The sequence below is a fragment of the Heloderma suspectum genome, chromosome 4 (assembly GCF_057233095.1).
Source record: "Heloderma suspectum isolate Gila_16-S chromosome 4, 16-S_ref, whole genome shotgun sequence".
Lineage (NCBI taxonomy): Eukaryota > Metazoa > Chordata > Lepidosauria > Squamata > Helodermatidae > Heloderma > Heloderma suspectum.
The window spans coordinates 199,244,567-199,265,030 of record NC_139461.1 but is presented as its reverse complement, the minus strand read 5'-3'; the positions used below and the strand labels follow the sequence as shown (position 1 = coordinate 199,265,030).

The following is a 20,464-nucleotide window of genomic DNA, read 5'->3' as shown; positions in this document are numbered from 1 at the left end:
CTGGGGCCTTCCATCATAATGACATTTTACTAGTCTATAAGTAAATATTGCAGTCCAGAGAAGTATTACTAGATTTGCATATCCAGCAGGATTTGGAATATGTATTTCTAGCAAAGCACATATACACGTACATATATACTCTTTTGAAACCTGAGGGAGTTTCAAAAGCTGTATTTGTTGATATGGATGTAGGGTGCAGGTCAGTTGACCATGCCAAAAGTAGTACTGTGGCAAGAAGTGTGTCAATCAGAATGTTTAGCAAACTGGGTTGAGCAATCCTGTACATTTATTACCCTTTGGGGAGGAGATACAGAGCTTCTCCACACAGGGCTTTTATCCTGCGATTGAGATTGGTTACTCACAGAAGTTTGTTGGTCCTTTACATGACGTTGACAACCTCCAGGGGGTCTCCCACATTAAATTACCCTTATCCCATTTTTTAAAAGAACGGAGATAATGAGCTATCAAATTATAGCATGATGACTTTCCTGGTGAAAAGAGGAAGTTGTGCAATAAGAGGAGCTAGACCACAGTGCCCTCTAGTGGCTGTCTAATGAAACATATGGAACACACAGATAAGGGGGGAAGGGCGGGGAGGGAAGTACATGTAAAGGGCACCTGTTGTGATCTTGCATTTAAAAAAGAAGCAGAAAGCCCCAGTAAAGTTGCAGGATTTTAGCTTGTTGTAGAAATGCTCACACTGCACTGCCAATTCCTATTCATGAAAAGGCACAGAAATGGCAGCCGTACCCACAGCGGCCATGGAACACTGCCCATGTCCACCAATGATGGGCTTTTGTGCTGATGACACCCACATGCCACCCACACACAGAAGGAGCCAATGTACCCATGGCCAGCAGGACACCTCCCTGTATCACAGTTCAGACTATGGCGCCATGGCTCCACCACTCCATGAGCTCCCATAGCATAGACCACAATGAATCTGCTGCTGTGAGTCCCCAGGCATCATTCCAGGCAAGGGGTTGAGACCCCTGATGCTATACCCTACTGATAAGTACTGTTTTAGAGCCCAGCAAACAAAGGGAGGGAAGGAAGGAAGGAAGGAGAAGCCATATAATACAGTGCCCATATAGCTCAAGTGGCAAAAGCCTATGGAGAGGACATGCACAGTAGAAGCTGGTGGCTCTGCTTTTGGTGGAGCTGTGCATCCACTCTGGGTTTTGGTCAGAGCCAACCAGACCTCTAAAGGAGCTATCCATGGTGCTGAACCCAAATCCCAAAATAGGTTCAGCACCTTGGATAGCTCCTTTAGAGGTTTGGCTGGTTCTGACCGAAACCCAGAGTGGATGCACAGCCTCACGGAAATCGGAGCCACCAGCCTCCATTGGACATGCAGCCTTTCTCAGGATAAGGATTCAGGATTCAACCATTTTGCTAACCAGAGGAAGGGAGGTGCCAGGACACAACAAAGGGAGCCATAGCCACAAATGCAGAAGCAACCCTCCAGTGGCTTCTGGAGATAGGAAGCAGGTGATGTGAATTTGAACCCACCAGTGGAAATTGTAGGAAGTGGTCCCGCTTACTTTTTTGCATGCCCGGTCAGCAACAGTCAGAGTTTTCTTGGTTGAAATTGAAAGCCAGCTTTTACTATGGATATTTAAAAACAAACACTAGCAAGAATTTGGGGGATTGCCCCACCTTCAAATTTGGTTTACCTAACTTAGATGAAAAAGGGGCACACATATACTCAGCATGGAATTCTGTTCCCATCCCCCCTAAATAAAACAAGTCTTTAAAATGCATAGCATTTGCTACTGTGCGGTGACAGAGTTTATTACACTCAGAAAAACATACAATGCTGCTTTGTGCTGTAATGAGTGGAGATGCTTTCCAAAATTTATTTTGCATTGAGTTCTTATCGCATCAAACACACACACACACACACACACACAAAATACATAATCAATGTGCACAGATGGAGATGCACAATAGAATTATTTACCACAAAGATGATGGAACTGTTTTGCATTGTACATACATACAGTAACTTGACCTTTACTTAAGGGACATTTCAGTCTAAAGTCTTGTAAATTCTCAACTTTTGACTTTAGGATAAAGGTTCAGCAGTGGAGGGGGGTGGGGAAGTTGGAGATCTTGATACAGGTATTGTATCTATATTAATTTGTACATTGTAGCTGTCCAGATGGATAATACTATTCATTGTTTTTAAATGGGCATATATTTATACCAGTTCCTTTTTCTGTCCTTTAGCTATGGGACACTCCTATAATGAACAAAGATGTACAGGGGAAATGTTAACAATTCCACAAAAAAGAAGGGTTGTTATAATTGCAGGTGACTAACAATCTGATGTTATTTGGGGATTCTGGTGTAGATCTCATCCTGAGATCATCCTGAGATAGGTCACTACAAAGAATAATTACAGGTCTTTAAGTGGCCTGTGTTCAGGGCTTCTGGTTGATATAATTAAAAAGAAGGCTTGATAGAAATTACATGGTACCCACTCTGCATTCCATCCACACGCACACCCTTAATTGTAATCTAATGCCAATGAGGTCGCTTTAAACGGACAAGGTTATACACAAGTTCTTAAGCACAACAGCATGCCAACAAAGCATACAACAACACAAATGTATAGTGTTTCAGTTTAATATTCTGAGTGGCCCCATGTTACAACATTCAAGGCAGTTGGATCAGAACAAACTCCCTTTTTCTAATTTGTTGTTTATCTCCTGAAAAGCATGAGAGTCCCTAGTTTCAGGGTTGGCCCTGATATGAGGCAAGTTGAACCTTTTGGATCAGGAGTCACATAGGGAAGTTGGCAGAATCTTCCCCTCCCCTGTGCTTGCTTGCTTGCTTGCTTGCCTGCTGCCCTCTGACCAAGAAAAAGCCTAGGCAGGTGATCCAATGTATAAGGATCAACATGACTGCAATCCTATGCATAATTACTTCAAAGTAAGCTCCATTGAACTCCGTGGTTCTCACATTTGCACCATAGGTTGAACTAGTAAAACAAGAACAACATTGAATTTTACAAACAGTTTTCAGCCAGTTGAAATGTATTTAATAGAACTTTCATCTAATGAGGCATGCATGGGATGGCACTGTTAGTTTTCAGTTAGAAATTCAAACAATCTTGCAAAAAAGTGTTACCATTTAAACTAGACTGCAGTAGGAGCCCCATTTAAAAAAAGGAAAGAAGTATCCAGCATCTGCTTAATTATTTTCCTCATTCTCTGACTCCCTTTAAGCTATCTGTCACAAACAATAGTAACAGCCCTCATTTATCACTTCATTCACTTGCCAGAGCAACGATGGCCCATCCAGTCCCCTGGCTCTCTGGCAGATTATGACATTGATTCTGAAAAATGTCCATCCCCACCCAGCTCGCGTTTTCCCTCCACAGTTGCCACAAGGATACCTTCTATGTCAAGCGATTCCTGCCTTGGCTGTAACAATAAAACAACTTATTGAATGGATGGCCTTATCACTTTGTGAGTTTCCACACCTCTGCCAAAAGCCACCAGAATATAAAATAAGGGTGTGGAGACTCCCAGCAATATAAGAAGAGATACACCTAGCAAGTAGCTCTGTAAGGCTTCCCCAGCCTGGTGCCCTGTAGATTCATGGACTACAACTCCCAGAATTCCTGACAATTGGCTACGCTGGCTTGGACTGATGGGACTTGAAGTCCAAAACATTTGGAGGACAAGTCACTGAGCAAAAGAGCCCTGGTTGAGCAGACCAGCAGACTATTTCCTGCAGCGCTCAACTAGATGCCTCTAGGAAGTCCATAAGTGGGATATCTCTCCTGCTATTGTACCCCAGCAACCAATATTCAAATACTTTCCTTTGATCCTGAAGGTAGCAACACAGCCATTATGACTAGTAGCTATTGATAGAGTCATCCTTTGGTAAGGAAAAAGATGAAGGACAGTTTAAAGGAGATGTAAACTCCTTTTCTTGAATGACCATCAACTGATTTAAACCCAAGACAAGCCCTTCAAAAACTGCATTTCTATTTTTTGACCTGGGCTGGTGTGTGATGTCAAACTATGGGTCTTGAACAGGAGAGTGAAGAAATAGTCAGTCTTCCCCAACCTGGGTCCCTCGAGATGTTTTGGACTACAACCCCCCTCATCCCAACCATTGGCCATGCTGGCTGGGGCTGATGGGAGTTGAAGTCCCCCTTCCCTGATGCCCAGCTGACTAGTGCTAGAAACAGCTGAGGAGCTCACCAATTGTGCACTCCTCAGCTATTCCTAGCGCTAATCAGCTGGGCAGGGGAGAGAGAGAGGGTGTATCTCTGTTTGTGTGAGACAGTGAATGGGGTGAAGTGTGTGTGTGTGTGTGTGTGTGTGTGAGAGAGAGAGAGAGAGAGAGAGAGAGAGGCAGAGAAAGGGGTGAGGGGGACCCCAGGTCCTGCTCATTGTCAGCCCCAGCCATTCCCACATCTGACATATTGCCCCAGACCTGCCACCCACTGCTCTACATTGTCCTTGGGAGTGAAGAGGTTACCTATCTTTGTTCTGCATTGCTGTCCCAAGAATTTCTCACCACTTGGGAAAGTGGGCAGCAAGTAGTGAAATCTTTATTATAGTACACTTCTAAATGCATTCTACCTTAAGCAAATGCTGGTTGGTATCACCTTAAAATGTAGCATGCTTTACTTGCAAAGACGATGTCTATTATAATCAAAGCTTCTTCCTAAGCATCTTTCAGCAGTGATATTAGACCTGCTTGTTTAGTCTGGCTTTGGGGTTCAGGACTAAGGCAGCAGAAAGTGGGGCACTTTTCATATGTATTGTATTTGCTGGGGGGGTTCTTTTGTGCTTCTGCTACCTTCCCTTTGGAATGTGTTGGGGGTATAAACCCCAATACATAATTTGTCTGACATCAGGGCAGCACAAATATGGCCCCAGCAAGATGGCATAAGCCAATGCAAACTTGGCAGGATCCTATGCTCCCAGTAGTACAATGCCAGCTGTGTGTGTATGTATAATATTTTTTTCTGATCTGTATCACAAAATTGTGATGTGGTAGGCAAGAATCATCATCATCACACACACACACACACACATACAGAAATCCACCTAGTCTAGAACAATAGTATTTCACCAACCACCAGCAATCACTGAGCTTTGGGCCTAGCAGAGCCAGTCTGACAGATAGTGTATCCAGATAGCGCCCCAAGCAACACCAGTCATAGCACCATTTCTTGTTTTTTATCCAGCTAGATTGCAGCTAGAGCCACCTTATGGAAATCATGCAGAAAACTGTGTGTGTGTGTCTGCCTACTCTTCCCACTCAATCCCACTGTCTCCTTAGGATGCATACATCAAAACTATGCCTGGTGGTTTATTCGTACCCTGTGCAGTGCAGTCCCAAAGACACATGCAATAGCAGGACTTGTAGACTTACATAGGAATGAGTAATGGCTTTACTTACCTGCTCCTGTTGCGTTGACTCAAATTACTGTGTGAAGGGTTAAAGTAAACCTAGGTAAAGTTTAACAAATTGGTTGCCTTAACTCTTGCTCTGTAAATACTTAACGAGTCTGGGGGTAAATACAGATTCTGCACTTGATGAATCTTTACAGAGTCTGCATTTGATGAAAGGGTTATACATTGAGCAAGCTCTTAAATTGTTCTGATTTTCTTAGAGGACCCTGGGATTTGGGGGGGGGGGGCAGGGTGTGTGTGCATATGGTGGTGATGGGCAAGTAAACGAATTGATCCTAAGCAAATGTACTTGCGAGCGTTTCATTGATTTCAAAGAGATTTAGCAGTAGGTGAGCATAGGATGACCACCGTTTTGTTATCTTAGTAAAAGGTAGCTGGCTAACTTTGACAACAATTGTGAGGCAATTGTTCTTGGGGAGAGAACTTGTGGTCTGAAAGTCATATGGTCTAAAAGTCAGCATGCAGCCTGATCTTATTGGTCCTACAGAGTTCAGTGGTCATAGGAAGCCAGCAGCGGTGCAGCACACTGAGTCCTACACGTGCTTACTCAGAAGTAAACACACCATTTTCGCTGAAGCTTATTTCCTGGAGAATGTGCGTTTGATTACAGCTCTATAGCCCGTTCCTGTGCATGTTTTCTGGGAAGTAAATCCCACTGAGTTCAAAAGTGCTTTACTCCCAGGCAGGTATTAATAGATATGGATAGGAGTACGTCTCCTTTAGGGATTATGTATTTCAATTGCCATTCTGTGTCCCTCGTCTTAGTACCTTCCTTACTAGAGCCTAAGTAGTCCTACCGAACTCAGTAGGACTTGCTTTTGAGTGAATAAATATTCACAGGATCGACCTGTTTTAATGGGTGCTCTCCCTCTTTCCCCAGTCCCCCCCCCCCCGTAACAACTTCTTCCCTAGAGCTTCTTCAAAGGCGAGTTTGCTTTCAAAGGCGTTAGGCTTGCTTGGCCCCACCCACATCTGGGATGCGATACAGCTCGTGAGAAAAGCAGGAAGCGACTCACTTTATTAGCCTACAGATGTGACTGCGTATGGCTGTAGTCTGTATATGCTAAAGAGTGCTGATTCTTAATGGTTTGCCTGTCACAGAGTTTAGCAGCTACGTTTAGGCTACATGAGCAGTGTCCGATAAGGTAAGAAACAGGTGTTGTTGTTTTAATCCTAGCATTTAGAAGGTGCCTGTGTGTATTTTGTGTGATTTGTTGTGTGTGTGTGTGTGTGTGTGTGTATGAGTGAGTGAGAGAGAGAGAGAGAGAGAGAGAGAGAGGGAGAGGGAGAGGAGGGGGGAGAGGTACAATGTGATGCATATAAGAGGACTTTGGACTTGTATTGGATGGCCTTTGCTGTAGTAAAGGGACTCGTATGTTTGCTTCTAAAAAGCTAGACCTACTAAAATAGCTTAATAAAACATAGTCTGCAAGAAGTATTAGGTCAGTTTGGTAATGTAAATGCAGATGGTCTTACTTGATTATATCTATATCTATATCCTGCCACTGTTTCTTGTATGTGCTAATGCTCCAAAGATCCAAAGTGATAGGTGGGAATACCATATTAAGAGAAAGGGGCGTGATAGTAGGAGGGGGGGGGGGACACATGCATTTGTTAGATCACTGGCTTTCAAATTTCCTACCTCCAAGAAGCCCTTCCTACATAGACAGGCAAATCAAGAACTTCCTGTGCTTTGTGGAGGACTCTGGCCTGTGTTTTAGAGTGAGTACTTGGTTTATGCAAGAGATGCTGCCCAGGCTTGTTGGGTCTTACTATTACTTTGTAAACTGAGGGTGCACCTTGGAACACAACCCAACATTTCCCTGGAGCTATATGTTTCAAAGCAAGATCAGGAATGGTGAGTAAACTCTCAGGGAATCTTGTCTGCCTTTACAGATCACCTTATTGAGCCACCCCCGGATTTCTTGGAATGTAGTCTGAAAACAAGCATGTTAAAGGCATTAATATATTCTCTTCTATTGAAAAGGTCTATCATTAAATTGCTAGTATAAGATTGGCAAGCACAGCTTGGGTGAACTATACATAAAGGTTTCTAATTGTGAAGATCTGAAAGACATCTAAATGTTAAATGTGCAGAGACAATTGGGAAACCAGTTTAAGAGGAGAATAGGGACTGGCTGCATAAAAGTCTTAAAAAATCTGTATCTGAGTTACTACACATCCGGGATTCTAATTTTTAAGGTGGAGGAAGGAGTTTTATTGTTGCTATTGTTAAGCAATTGGGAGTTAGAGGCCATTGCTGATCTTTTCAAATCCTCCAGCAATCTATTGGTAGATCCCAGTCTACTTTCTGCCCACTCCTATAACTCAAACTGCTTGAGTTAGGATGCCCTAGGAAACAATAAAGCTTATGTCTCAGATGCATACTTCTCGGATTCATTCTTCCAAATGCTTAAAACAGAGGCTTGTCTGCTGCTTTTCCATTCCACTCTTTTTTCTCTCTAGAAGGTCGCCTTCCTTCCTGCCCTGGGTTTCCATTGTTGCCTGGCCCACTACCCCGGAGTGTCTCTGCATTGGGACAATGTCTTCCTAGAGAGGGGTGGGTGGGTAGCTCAGTGGTAGAGCTCCTCCTTTGCATGCAGAATGTCCCAGGCTCACTCCTAGACATCTCAAGGTAGCGCTGGAAAAACTCCTGTCTGAAACCCTGGAGAGCCACCGCCAGTCAGTGTTGACAATAGGTGGTTTGATTCAGCTTCCTGTGTTCCTTATGCTTAGCTGTCTTCTTTGTAGTTGCTTTTGCCCCAAAGTGGGAGGCAATGACAGGATCATAAACTTGAGAGGGGCCCAATTTATCATCCAAATGCACTATTATCCTAAGATGTTGGCGTCTCTCAAGCAGCCAGTGTTCTACTTAGCAAGCTTTTTCCGCAGTTAGGAAATTCTTCCTTATGACTTAATACTGAGCCACAACACTGCTGCTCTTGCCCTCCATGGCTGTGTGGGAACACAAGACTAATCATGCAGAGGTGTTTATATGAACCCCCTTCCCCAGCGTCCTCTCTCCATCAGAAGCTGGGATGTCCCTGTGAACCTCAGACATTGTGCAAAAGGGAGGTAGCTATCCCATTTGCCCCAGCTATCTGGCAATTGGAGCATATCACTAGTAGACGTAATCTTGCTTTGAAAAAGTGTTCATGGCAATCACAAGATCTGTGGCAATGAAAGTTATAAATTATGTACAGCATCAGGTCATTGGGTTTGTCCCAAACCTACAATATGCAAATGGCTTTCCCCTTTAAGCTGCTTAACTTTCAAACTGACTATAGAATGCTAAAAAACAGAACTTGAAAATAAATAAATTAGCTCAAGTTATTTTGACTAGATCTCCAGAAGTAGACTGTCAAACTGTGTGGTGACAATTTTCAAACCTTTCTAAAACAGCAACTGAAATGTAGGAAGCTTCTTAAACAGAAGTTCTTGTAGACAGTCATGGAAAAATGAATCACCATGCAGTGGATGCTTTCCAAACTGTATACTAAGAAATTAATTAATCTGATTTGACAATTCAATGAGATCTTTCCAAAGTCATCCTTGTACTTGGATTGGAGAAGATATACCTCTCTATTGATAACCTTGCATTTTGTAGCTATTGTGACCTAAAGGTCACGGAATAGTTAGGCCTGAACAAATCAAGACCTGAAAGGCTGAATCTGAACACAAAGCCGCACTGATGTTTTGCTGGGTGTAGCTCTACATACATTTTCTAGTTAGTGCAGTTCAGCTTTCCCCTCTAGTGGGCTGGATCTAGTTAATCTGTCTCTTGTTGGTTTCTGCCTAGTTTTATCAGGTGTTAAACTCCTTTCTGTGACTCAGCCTGCAAAGTCCAGACTAATCATCTTGATGTAGCAATAACCTAATAGTCTGGCTTCTTGGTAACAAACAGATAGTGTTAACTCTTAATATATTACCTCTTTTAAAATAGCACTTCAGTTGTGTGTAGTATTATTTACAGTTATGACTTTATTCTTTACCCTGATCCTGGAAATAGTGACATTGAAATATCCTAATAATTTAGTGTGGTTATATATGTGCAGTGCAAGTATTTGACTTTTAAAGGGAAGGTGATTATTCAGTGGAAGCCCATGCCTATTCTCTTGGAAATAAACTGCATTAAGTTCATTTCCTAGGAATTGTGTTTAAGATTAAAGCCTTACTATTTCCTACTAAAGCAGTATTTGAGTCTTCTTCCATACTTTGCACTCCTCCCACACCCCCAATAATTAAATTGTGTCTCGGAGCTGTAACGGCCTTTACTGACACGGCTATTCTCCGAGGAGGACTTCACAGTAGGGAATAGAACAGCCAAGTAATGCTGTTGAGCAAATACTTCTAACAGCAATCGTGCCTTTAGCTGTAACTGCTGAAGCTGCTCCTTCCCTCAGCTAGAATGGTTGTTGTAGGTCCGTTGTTATTATAAAAATGACTGCGCTAGTTGTCCAAGAGGCATCTGGATGTATCTACTTATGCCATTTTGAAAATTTGAGTCCTTTAAGAACAAAACATGTTTTCCATCTTTCTCTTGCCTCCCAACGGGTTTTTTTTTTTTAATTTCTAGCTTTGCCAGCCTATCATCAACATTCTCATTCTCTCTCTCCCTCTTTGTGTGAGTGAGTGAGTGAGTGTGTGTGTGAGACAGACAGACAGACAGTGCTGCAAATGGCTTGTGTAGTATTGATGGAAAATCCCTGAAGCATATGGGAAAGAAACTTCTATTTGCAATGAGCTCACATGCCATTACTTGTGGCAAAGCAAGTCCTGGGGTGGACATCATGTCTCCTACTTTACAGAGGATAGGCCTCTGTTTGAAGGCATCCTCTGGTTGGTCTTTAAGCCTGGCTTAAAGATAAAGCTATAAGAAGGAAAAACACGGGCTTTGAAATTACCTATCAACAGTTAGAAGCACCTGGACAGGAGACTGAGCAGGGACACAGGTCACTTGGGCGTAGTCCTTCCCACTATGGTGAGATGTATTTCTATTTAAATTATAGTAATTATTTTGAAATTTGCACCTACACATATAAACTAGCTTATGCAAATCTTTCTTTTTTGGTGACACATTTCCTCTTTTTTTGGCAATGCTAAGTGGCCACCCTAGCAGGGCCCTAGAATCTGACGTAGACTGCTAATTACTTAGATGGCAGGAAAGAGGACCATCTTACTTAGACCCCTCCAGTGGTAAGTATACACTTGCTGCGGTTCTGTAGAGACTGTTTCTTTGTAAATACGTGCACATATTAGACTAGCTCACTGTAATCTGTAAAGTGGTAGTTAAGTTTATCTTCTGTTGCTGCACATTCTCTAATTCTGTATGTGTGACTTCTTGTTACTGTAACTGGAAACAACTGATAAAACCACCATACAGATCCATGTGACTGCTCAGAGAGCTTAGCTGCCATAATTGCTTTTAGTACATGTTCTTGGGATTCAGTTTGTTTCAGCTCTGTATAATACATATAACTCTGTCCTGGGATTGCCTTTGGTGATGAAGGAGCAGTATAGAAACTTTGAAAAATAAAGGCACAATCCTATGGGGATACTCATCTGCCTCCAGAATTGGAGGCGACCAACTATCCAATGCAGGGTGGACGGAGCGCAGAGGGGATCTTCTCCTCCATGCTCCGGCTGTCCTACATTTGTGGCTAGACAGCCAATTTTGGATGTCTAGACAGGATGCCTCAGAGTGGGGTGGGGTGGGGTGGGGTGGGGGGAGGTAGGACAGATGGCGCATAAAAAGCATTCTGGCATCCCCTCCCCGCCCCCAGGAACACCTCCTTTTTGGCTGTTCCATGCTGCTTGTCTGAGAATGGAGCCGGGGATGAATCGTGCCGCCTACAAGGCAGTGGAGGAGGGGAGCCGATTTTCTGGGAACTGACCTTAGGGCACTGGCTCTGAGCTCGGTTCCCAGAAAATGAAAAATCTCATGGCTGTCTACTGCTGTCTAGCGGCCATAGGATTGCATCCTAAATTACATAACTCTTTGTCTAGTCTTACAATAGTACTATCAAGCTTTTTCCTTCTACCTCTAAGCTGATATTCTTATCTAAGTCTATGGTGTCCCTTAATGTTCCTTCAAAATCCATTGTAACTGCTTTATTCACTAGCTAACTGCTTTGCATGGGAAACTCCCAATATTGTATTCCATGTAACTCAGTTCCACACTGATGTTTTGTCATAGATCACTGAGTCATATCCTGTTTTTAAAAAATCTTTACAAGGAAAATTTTAAGTTCATTTACTTCTTTAAAACCTTTTATATTTGCAAGGAGCTTAAATATGAAACCGCTCTTGATTATCTGCATCTGTATTCAAAGAATGGTCGATTATTTATTTATTCTTATTAAACACCTTCTAAACAAATTCTCTAGGCATTGTACAAAACTGACTAAAACATGCTAATATAGTAAAAATTGAACACCCACACCCAATATGCAATATCAACATAGTAAAAGTACAATACAAATAGCAGGAACTAAAACCAACCGATCAATGCAAAGCTAAAACCACCATCAGTGCCATAGGGACTAAATCAACCAGACCTTAAAAGGTCTTAAAGGCCAGGAGGCCAGAAAAGGCAACCAACTGGGTGCCAGGTGAACTTCCCTAGGAAGTTTCATAACCAGGGGGCTGCCACCAAAAAGGCCCTCTGTCTCATGGCTACCCTCCAAACTTCAAACTGAGGGCACACTCAGAGGAGGACCTCCGTAGAAGACCTTAAGGCATGGGTAGCTAAAGATGGGAAGAGGCATTTTGTCAGGTCCCAAGCCATGTAGAGCTTTATAGGTCAAAATCAGCCTGGAAATGAATCCCAAGCCAGTGGAGTCAAGGAAGGACACATGAATTATGTGTGCATGTGGGAGAGAATTAGTTCATGGCCAGCAACAAGCACAGCTAAAGTAGAGGTTATTTCATTGTGGCGATTTCATCAATAGAAATGCATACCTCATTTTAGCGTTTGTAGACACAGAACACTGAAGTCTTCCATTAAGACTGCTAATGTGAGAGAAGGGAATTCAACACAGAGTGCAAACCAATGTTTGACTATCTAGAAAGCTCTTGAATTGACTAGCCTTCAGTCACCAATGTTAAGTTAGATGCTTATAAAGCATTAATTCAGACAAAGTACTCCAGGATAAACACTGTCACTTCAGGACACCAAGATGGCAAACTGGCTTTCCTCTTGCCAGATCTCTCTTTGGCAAGTAAGGTTTTAGTTTGCTTGTGAAACAGTGCTTTGCCATTATCAAGATCTCCATATGCCTGTTTGGGAGGAACCTTACCAGTGCAAGAGCCTAATCTTCAAAGCTAAGAAGGTTTGGCTTTAGCTGTCAAAACCCTTCTCCGTGTTTTTGTAAAACCATTCTACTGTCTCCTTGATGCTAACGGACCAAGGATCCTGGCTGATCGTGTTTCCATTTTCTCAGGTTTGAGCCAGTATGTCTAAATTCCTCTTGATGGCTAGAATGACAAGACTGTGGTAGGAATTTGTTGTGCATAATGCAGGTATGCCACTTGAATTTGGGGCTGTAGACCAGGGGTGCTTCCAGACGGAAGGCTCCTAGCACTACCAATGAGAAAGCAGTGTGCAGCTATTCCATCTTTTTTTCCTTAATGGATTTGCTGTGGCAAGTAAAAAGGTGGAAGAAGTGGTGGGAAAATGGGGGGTTGTGAGTGGAAGAAGTCTTATAAGCTTTCAGCACCAACTAAAGATGTATTTGTTTACCCAGGCTTTTAACTGAATCTATTTTGCTGCATTGTGTAAACTGTTGTTTACCTGTTACTCTTCTCCCCTATTTGGTTGCTTTTTGGATGATGCAGTATGGTTTTGTTGTGTTTTGTTAGTTGTACCACACTTTGAAATTATTTTGTAATGAAAAGTGGGCAATAAATGAAATATTATCTGGACTCCCTGTAAAATTCTTTATATGAGGCAGGGCAGTGGCGTGATAAAAGCTTCATGTGGAAGCATTCCAGCTCTCATTAGATCTAGAACACAGGCGAAGCCTTCAGTACTTAATTTCTAAACTGAATAAATGTCTGCCCAATTACAAAAACTAGGGTAGCTGCAATCATAAGTGTGGGACCAAAGGCCACACTCTGAAAAGCTCTTCCTGTTTTTCAGCCTGCCACATACAGTGGTTGTGTTCCCATGCTCCTTGTTTTTAGTTTTTCTACCTCAGGTTCTTTTCCCCACTCAGCTCCCCCGATCTAAGCCTTCTTCCCTGCTTAACACTCAGGGCCAGCCCAAGAAATTTCGCTGCTGAGGCGAAGAATAAATGGTGGCCCCTCCTATTCCATGTACAAAAGTTGACTGGACTGATAGTTGAAGTTTTCTTCAACACTGGTGATGGGGCATCCTCTTCCACCTCACCTGAGGGCAGCAGGCTAGCTTAGAGGATGCAGGGCAGTCTGCATAGCCCACATCTCTCTTCTCCAGCACCTTGGTGCTTCCAGCATCTGCTACCAGAGGCAACTGCCTCACTCTGCCTAATGGTAAGGCTGGCCCCTACCTTATACAGCCAAAACTACACACTTCCTACTCCTGTGCTCACTTTATGGCTTTTTCTTGGCCAAAAGCATGGGCTCTGTTTTGTACAAAAGCATCTGATACTCTTGCTCAGTATTTGGAATGCCTTAACATTCATGTCTTCGCAGCAGCTCTCAAAAGCTAGGACAGAGGGGCTTGTAGGTGATGCTTTTAGCCCGTTCAGTCTCTTGGCATAAATACAGGAAGGGGAAGGGATGGAGGTAGGGTAGAGAGAAAAACTGCATTCAAAACTTGGGAGTCTGTAACATCCATTGAAAGATCACTTAATGGTAAAACCCACTGTTCCAGTTTGAAGCAGTGTTGTAATGGTGTTGCAAGTAAAATCATGTATTTAATAACTCTGTGCCATTGTGCAACCTGAGTAAACAAAGGTTCATTTAAAAACTTATCCAAGCGTTGAAGTGTGTGTGTGTGTGTGTGAACTGCTGAGAGTGTGTTGGCTATTGGGCGGTATAGAAATTAAATAAATAAATAAAAGTAAGCTTCAATAGTTGTTGCATCGCTCACTAGAATAAATTCTCACTTATCTAGGCTTGAAGGTGGTTAACATAGTTTCTCAATACTTAATCTGGGTTATAATGGAGTGTCTTTAAATGATATTAAAACAGGAATGGGACCAGTTAGTCCTTTGGGCTATAACTCCTAGACAGAAGATAAAGCATATCGGACTGTCAGGTTGTTGCTGAATGGCAGTACCTATATACCTTAACAAATATTACAGGCACCTAAACAGAATGTGGCCACTATACCTCACATCCCACATTTGGGGCAGAAGGTTAGAGGACTGCCGGTTTCTATTCTTGGTCCACAATGAGTGTGGGAGGATGGTGGGCAAAGGAATCAGAGAGCCAGTTCGAGACCAAAACTCCCTAACCGCTCCCCAGACTGGAGAGAACCAGGTTCAAATTCACATGGGGCCACAAAGCTTGCTGGGTGACCTTGAGCCAGTCACTATCCCTTGGCCCAACATACCTCAGAGGGTTGTTGTAAGGGTAAAAGCATAAGGAAGGAACCACGTAAGCTACCCCGAGCTTCTTGGAGGAAGGTTGGAATAAAATGTCATAAATTAATAACTGGGCATAAGTGTTACAAATCAATAACTGGAGAAAAGTGGCAGGAGGTACGTTAGTTGCTTCAGAGCACATAAAAGTATAGTAGAGGTCTGTGGGAAAAGATCTGGCAATCTAGCTATGTTGAGCACCCTACTTTAAAAGAGCGGGAGGGGTTATTAGAAATGGTCTGGCATTTCTTCCAGTCCAAAGTCTTTAATGAACTGCAGGAAGAGTATTCCTGAGGCTTGTGTAGAAAACTCTATACAAGGGAGCATGCAAGTCTGCCATTTTCAGAAACATTTTGAACTACATTAACTCTGTGATATACGCTGTTCTTTTTGGTAGATGGAATCTTCTGGAATAGTTTTTCTTGTCTGGGTGCTCATCTGCCTTTTTGGCCCATTAGCTGGTTACCCAAATGGAAAAGTAAAAGAGGCCTGCAATAATATGATGCCTCTCCATGGACACTCGCCTCAAAAATTTCCTAAACACACCATTGAAGTAAATGTGACAGAGTTCAAACCAGGCGATCATGTGAAAGGTACCATCTTTTTATCTGTTGCCATCTGTGACCAGGAGTCTTATTGTATTGCGACTTGTATTGTTACTCATTGGGGCTGTTCACACAACACACTAACCCACACCCAGTAGTTGAACTGTGGGTTGTTCTTGAACTGTGGGTTGTTCTTGAACTGTGGGTTAGTGTGTTGTCTGAACTCAGGATATTTTCCACAGCACGGCTTGTTAACTATGCAGTGTGGCTTGTTAACCACCATGAACAACCCAACTACAAACCATGGGTTCTCAAGGGGGCTTGTTTGAGAAAAATAAGCCACACTGCATGGTTAACGAGCCATCCTGTGGAAAACGTCCTGGGTTCAGACAACACACTAACCAATAGTTCAAAAACAACCCACACTCCACCACCAAGTATAGGTTAGTGTGTTGTGCGAATCCAGTCATTGTATTGTAATAAGTATTGTTAGTTCTACTTTACTGCTCCTCCTTCAGATATTTGGGTGATGGGCTGGTTTTTTTTAAATCCCCTTCATAACATTGTGTCACTTGTCAGTGTCCTGATACTGTATGAGTCCTGAGACCCTGCTCCACATCACTGGTGGGTAGTGCTGGAGAGCACTGAGGGTTGTATTCTACTTAGAGCAGACGACTGAAATAGATGGGATATAAGTTAGACTAATATTGGATACAGCCCTGGCTGGGGAAACCCACCATGTAAGGAAATGGAAAATGGGTAAGTTGCACTTGATGGGGTATGCATATCTGGAGAGTAACTATAATAAGAATGGTGGCTGTTTTTTTGGCTGCAGGTGTGTGTATGCATGCATTGTTTAGCTTATGCAGGGTACATGCCTATGTGAGAATACACACTTTCATTCTGAAAAGATGTGGCCCATGGATCATTTTTAGAACAGCCACCTGTGGCTTCCTGATCTCTGAAGGCCATCCTATATGTGACCTAAAGGGTAGTAAATACATCCGTATTTGATAAGAGTCGTGTTAGTGTTGCTAATATAACTGGGAACTAACATCCATTTCTCTCCCCCCTGCCCCATCTTCTGGCTTTAGTTAGTTTGTCCGGCCCTACATTCGAAGGCTTTTTTCTACAAGCCCGCAATGCTGAGAATGTGGGGGGCCCTGCCATTGGCTGTTTTGCACTGGCCGACAAGAAAATATCTCAGCTCCTCACATGTGGGCACACAAAGGTAAGGGATCCAGAACCTTTGAGATGGCTTTAGGAAGCAGGTTTATCTAGTTCTATGTTGACCAGAATCTGAGCATACATGTAGAAGGCACATTGACACCACTGTTCTTCCTGAGTGTCTACTGTTCACCAACATGACACAGGAGCAGGTAGGGATTCTGTCAATATCTTGTTTTTAATTAATATTGTGAAAATACAACCTTTATAGAAGTTTGGTCTTGGAATTCATCAGCACTGATGTAGCTTTCACAGTGACTCACTTATGGCATTTCTATTTGGATTTTGGGATTTAATTCCCAAATTGAAAGACTCCAGTCTGTATTTCTTAAGAAGCTATTGCGCCTTCCTTCTTGTGTGGGGGATGTAGCAATCTATCTGGAAGTGTGTGTCCAATCAGTTGAATGCAAGGTATGGACTGATGCCTTTAAGTGGTGGATATGTTTATATTTTCTAGCAGTTCCTGGTAGCTATCTCTCCTTACTGCTTTCAGATTCCTATGTTACCTGCTGGATGAGAGCGATGGAGAAGAAATGTTATAGGCTAGGCTTCTCTGTGGAAGTCATGGGCAATTATAGGCTTGAGAAGGCCCGATTTCTTGTTGTTCAAAGACTGATAATCTTAGCTACAGTATCTGAGAACTGCCACAAATAAAGCTTGTTCTCCATTACTCGATACTAAATATAATAATTCTAAAAATTATGGAATCACTGAAGCGCCATATTTGTATACATTAACCATTCCAAAGTAGAGAAGAGCATTTACTCTTGCCTGTTTTAATGTGCTGCCCTTGGCACTATTAAATGGATGATTTAGTAAGATCCCGGTTAGTGAACGGATATGTTTCTGTAGTGCTGAAGTAACAGAATTGGTTGAACATGGTCTCTGATATTGTAACTTCTATAGGGAATGCAGAGAAAAGTTAATTTCCCCACTATTAACAGTCTTCTCAGGATGTAGCTCCACCACTTTGGTATCCATTTGTTTAAGGGATGTGTCTTCTTGGGTCACTGGAACAGTTGCCAGGTTTTTTATGATTTCAGTGCAAACTAGGAAAAAAATGTTATTTTCTTGAGAGAAGGAATATCATAAATTGTATATTGTTACTGTACTAGTTTTAGCTGTGTTTTATATGTTTTATATTATATTGCTGGTCTGTGTCTGTAATAAATCAATTCATTCATTCATTCAGCTTTCACAGTGCCTAATTTTCTCCTTTATAGGCAGTGCTTAAATATTAGGGCTCCCTCTGCTGGTATATTCAGGTGAAAGTGGGTTAATGGCTGTTGCTAGCTTTAAAATTGTTATCTACTAATGACTCTACATTGACTCTACAGTGTTTTGTTTGTTTTTTGACCTTCCTATCTGGGCTGGCTTTGTTGTTGGGATCATCTCTGATCTGCAGGCACTTCTGTGTCATGATGTGCTTGACATGTTCAAACTGGATGGATCAGTCTGGTTTTGGTCCATGTTAGTTTTGCACATGTTCAAAGGTCTGTTTGTCCCATTTCTGCACTATTTTAAAATAATTGGCATGAAAATTCATATTTAAATAAGTATTACCTCAACAATTCACACTTCTAAATATATTATATCCTAAAATATGCATTTTGATATGCAGAGACTGAGTTATTAACTTGTAATGGCCCCAAGAGTGTAACCAAGTCACCTGTAGTTTTAGAGGGGCCTAAAGATCCATAATGCTTGGCTTAGGTTCATTATCAGTGCAATTTCCTTGCTGGTGGGCCTCTGAGCAGGTAAAATGAATCAAAGGTCGATAGCACAGCCTCAGCACATTCCATGCTAATTCCATGCGCCTGAGAAGTGAGGCTATGTTTATGCCGAGTTACAGGTGGCTGTGCTGGGAAAGTTCTGATTGTTTTGCTTCTGAACAAGCACTGTTAGTCTATGCTGGGAAAGTTGCAGATGAACGCTAATTAATGCTTGCTTCTGTCCTGCTGCCTCACTGCTAACATGTATGGTATAAAACCCATTGTATCCCTTGGCTCTGGGTTCAGAGAAGCTGTCTGATCCAACCATTGGGTATGCCTGTGTGTTGTAAGTACTCAATAAAGGCTCCTTGTAAGCAAACCTGGGTCTGGCTTATCATTATCTTGGCACCTCCAAACCTTAGCAGCCCACGGCTGGGGCATATAGAACTCAATCTTGATAAGATGGAGGTACTATTGGTAGTTCATCTGCTTGGGGAGATGGTGTTCAACCTGTTCCGGATGGGATTATACTCCACTTAAACTTTAAGGCTTAAAGGAGCAGGTTTAAAGCCTGCAGGTACTCCTAGATCAAGCTTTATTATGGGTGGTTTCTGACAGAGTACCTTCCATAAGCAAAGACTTGTGCACCGTCTATGACCTCTCCAGGACAGAGTGCCTGGTCACTGTTATCCATCCCTGATAACAATGTTCCTCCTGAAGTTGGCAAGTAGACCCACCTCCACTGCCTCCCCCACAAACTTGCCTACCCCATTGTTTTGAATGTGCAGGAGCTCTCCAGCTCTCTGGGGGCAATTTGCCCCTCAGTTCTGCATCCCTGCTTTGACATGATGGTGGAGGGACAACTTAGGATCCAAGTACTACTGGCTAATATGAATGTCACTAGTGCAGGGATGGGGAACCATTTTGGGTCAGGTGGCCAGAGTGCTCTCCCTCCCAGATCCTCCTGGAGGTTGAATTATGTCTGGGGAGACGCCCAATCCCTTGACATCATTGGGTCCCAGCCAGCGCCTCAGCCAGGGAGCCTACTTTGCTCTTCCTGGACTTTTCTCAGCTAGCGAAAGTCCAGGTTGAGTGAAGCTGGCTCCCAGACCGAGACACGTCAATCAGGGAGCCAGGTTTGCTCTGCCCAGGTGGAGCAACTGCCACCAAGGTGCTGGCTTTGCTCCTACTCCATGTTCCCCATACAGGGAGTGTCAGGGAGGACCAAAGCATACTCCACCAGCACCTCAAGGAGCTGAAATAGTCCTGACCTTGTGCTGAGAAGGAGAAGGAGGAACGAAGTGACTGGGTGGGTGGGGCTCCAGGGAGGAGGAGGAGGGGCCACATCCATGGGCCAGATGTGCTGGCCTGATGGGCCAAGTTTGGTCCATGGGCCAGAATTTCCCCATCCTTGCATTAGATTCTCTTGGTCGACTTCAAACCAAGTTCACTTCTCCTGCATGGGAGTACAGGCCAGTGTACTGAAATGTATAACAGTGTAATATGGAAAGTATAATTAACTTGTTGGCCTCCTTTTCATATCAGAAATAGTATTTAGAATTGGCTTTCAAATTTTTAACCATATTTTTTCTCTGAGTAATTGGTATGTGCTCTGCCCCTATTTTTGGACTTGCCTCTTTTTAGATGTTGTGCTTATCTTTTAAAATCCTACGCAAATCAATCTCAAGCCTGAAGCAGGCTTACTTGAAGTACTTAGTAAAATCCATTATGCAATGCTAGATGTGGGGGAAACCAGGGTTCAAACCTTGTGTGGTTTTGATGCTTGCTAGATACCTTTGGGCAAGTCGCTATCATTCTTAATCAGGGTGGCACTAGAGGCAATTAGTGTAGATAGGGAAATATTTTCTTCAAACCCATATTGATGTATGATGTCAACAAGACTATGACATGATGTAAGTATTAAAATGTGGATTGTGTTAGGCCTTTTTTGCCATTTAGGTTATGCATGA

General features: G+C 42.8%; 1 protein-coding gene across 5 annotated transcripts in view; it reads left to right on the top strand.

The window, feature by feature from the left end:
- The first annotated feature begins 6,453 nt into the window (after positions 1–6,453).
- LOC146347937 (ferric reductase 1-like) overlaps positions 6,454–20,464 on the top strand; it is a 39,034-nt gene continuing 25,023 nt past the window's right edge. Inside the window, exons 1-3 of one of the 5 annotated variants that reach the window (XM_084851890.1) lie at positions 6,454–6,589; positions 15,408–15,603; positions 16,650–16,786. In XM_084851890.1, the coding sequence (XP_084708016.1) occupies positions 15,408–15,603; positions 16,650–16,786 (333 nt within the window). In that variant the 5' untranslated portion in view covers positions 6,454–6,589. Of the gene's footprint in view, positions 6,590–10,550; positions 10,641–12,751; positions 12,966–15,407; positions 15,604–16,649; positions 16,787–20,464 lie in introns of those variants that run through there. The other 4 variants (XM_084851887.1, XM_084851885.1, XM_084851888.1 and 1 more) reach the window with 4 other exon arrangements.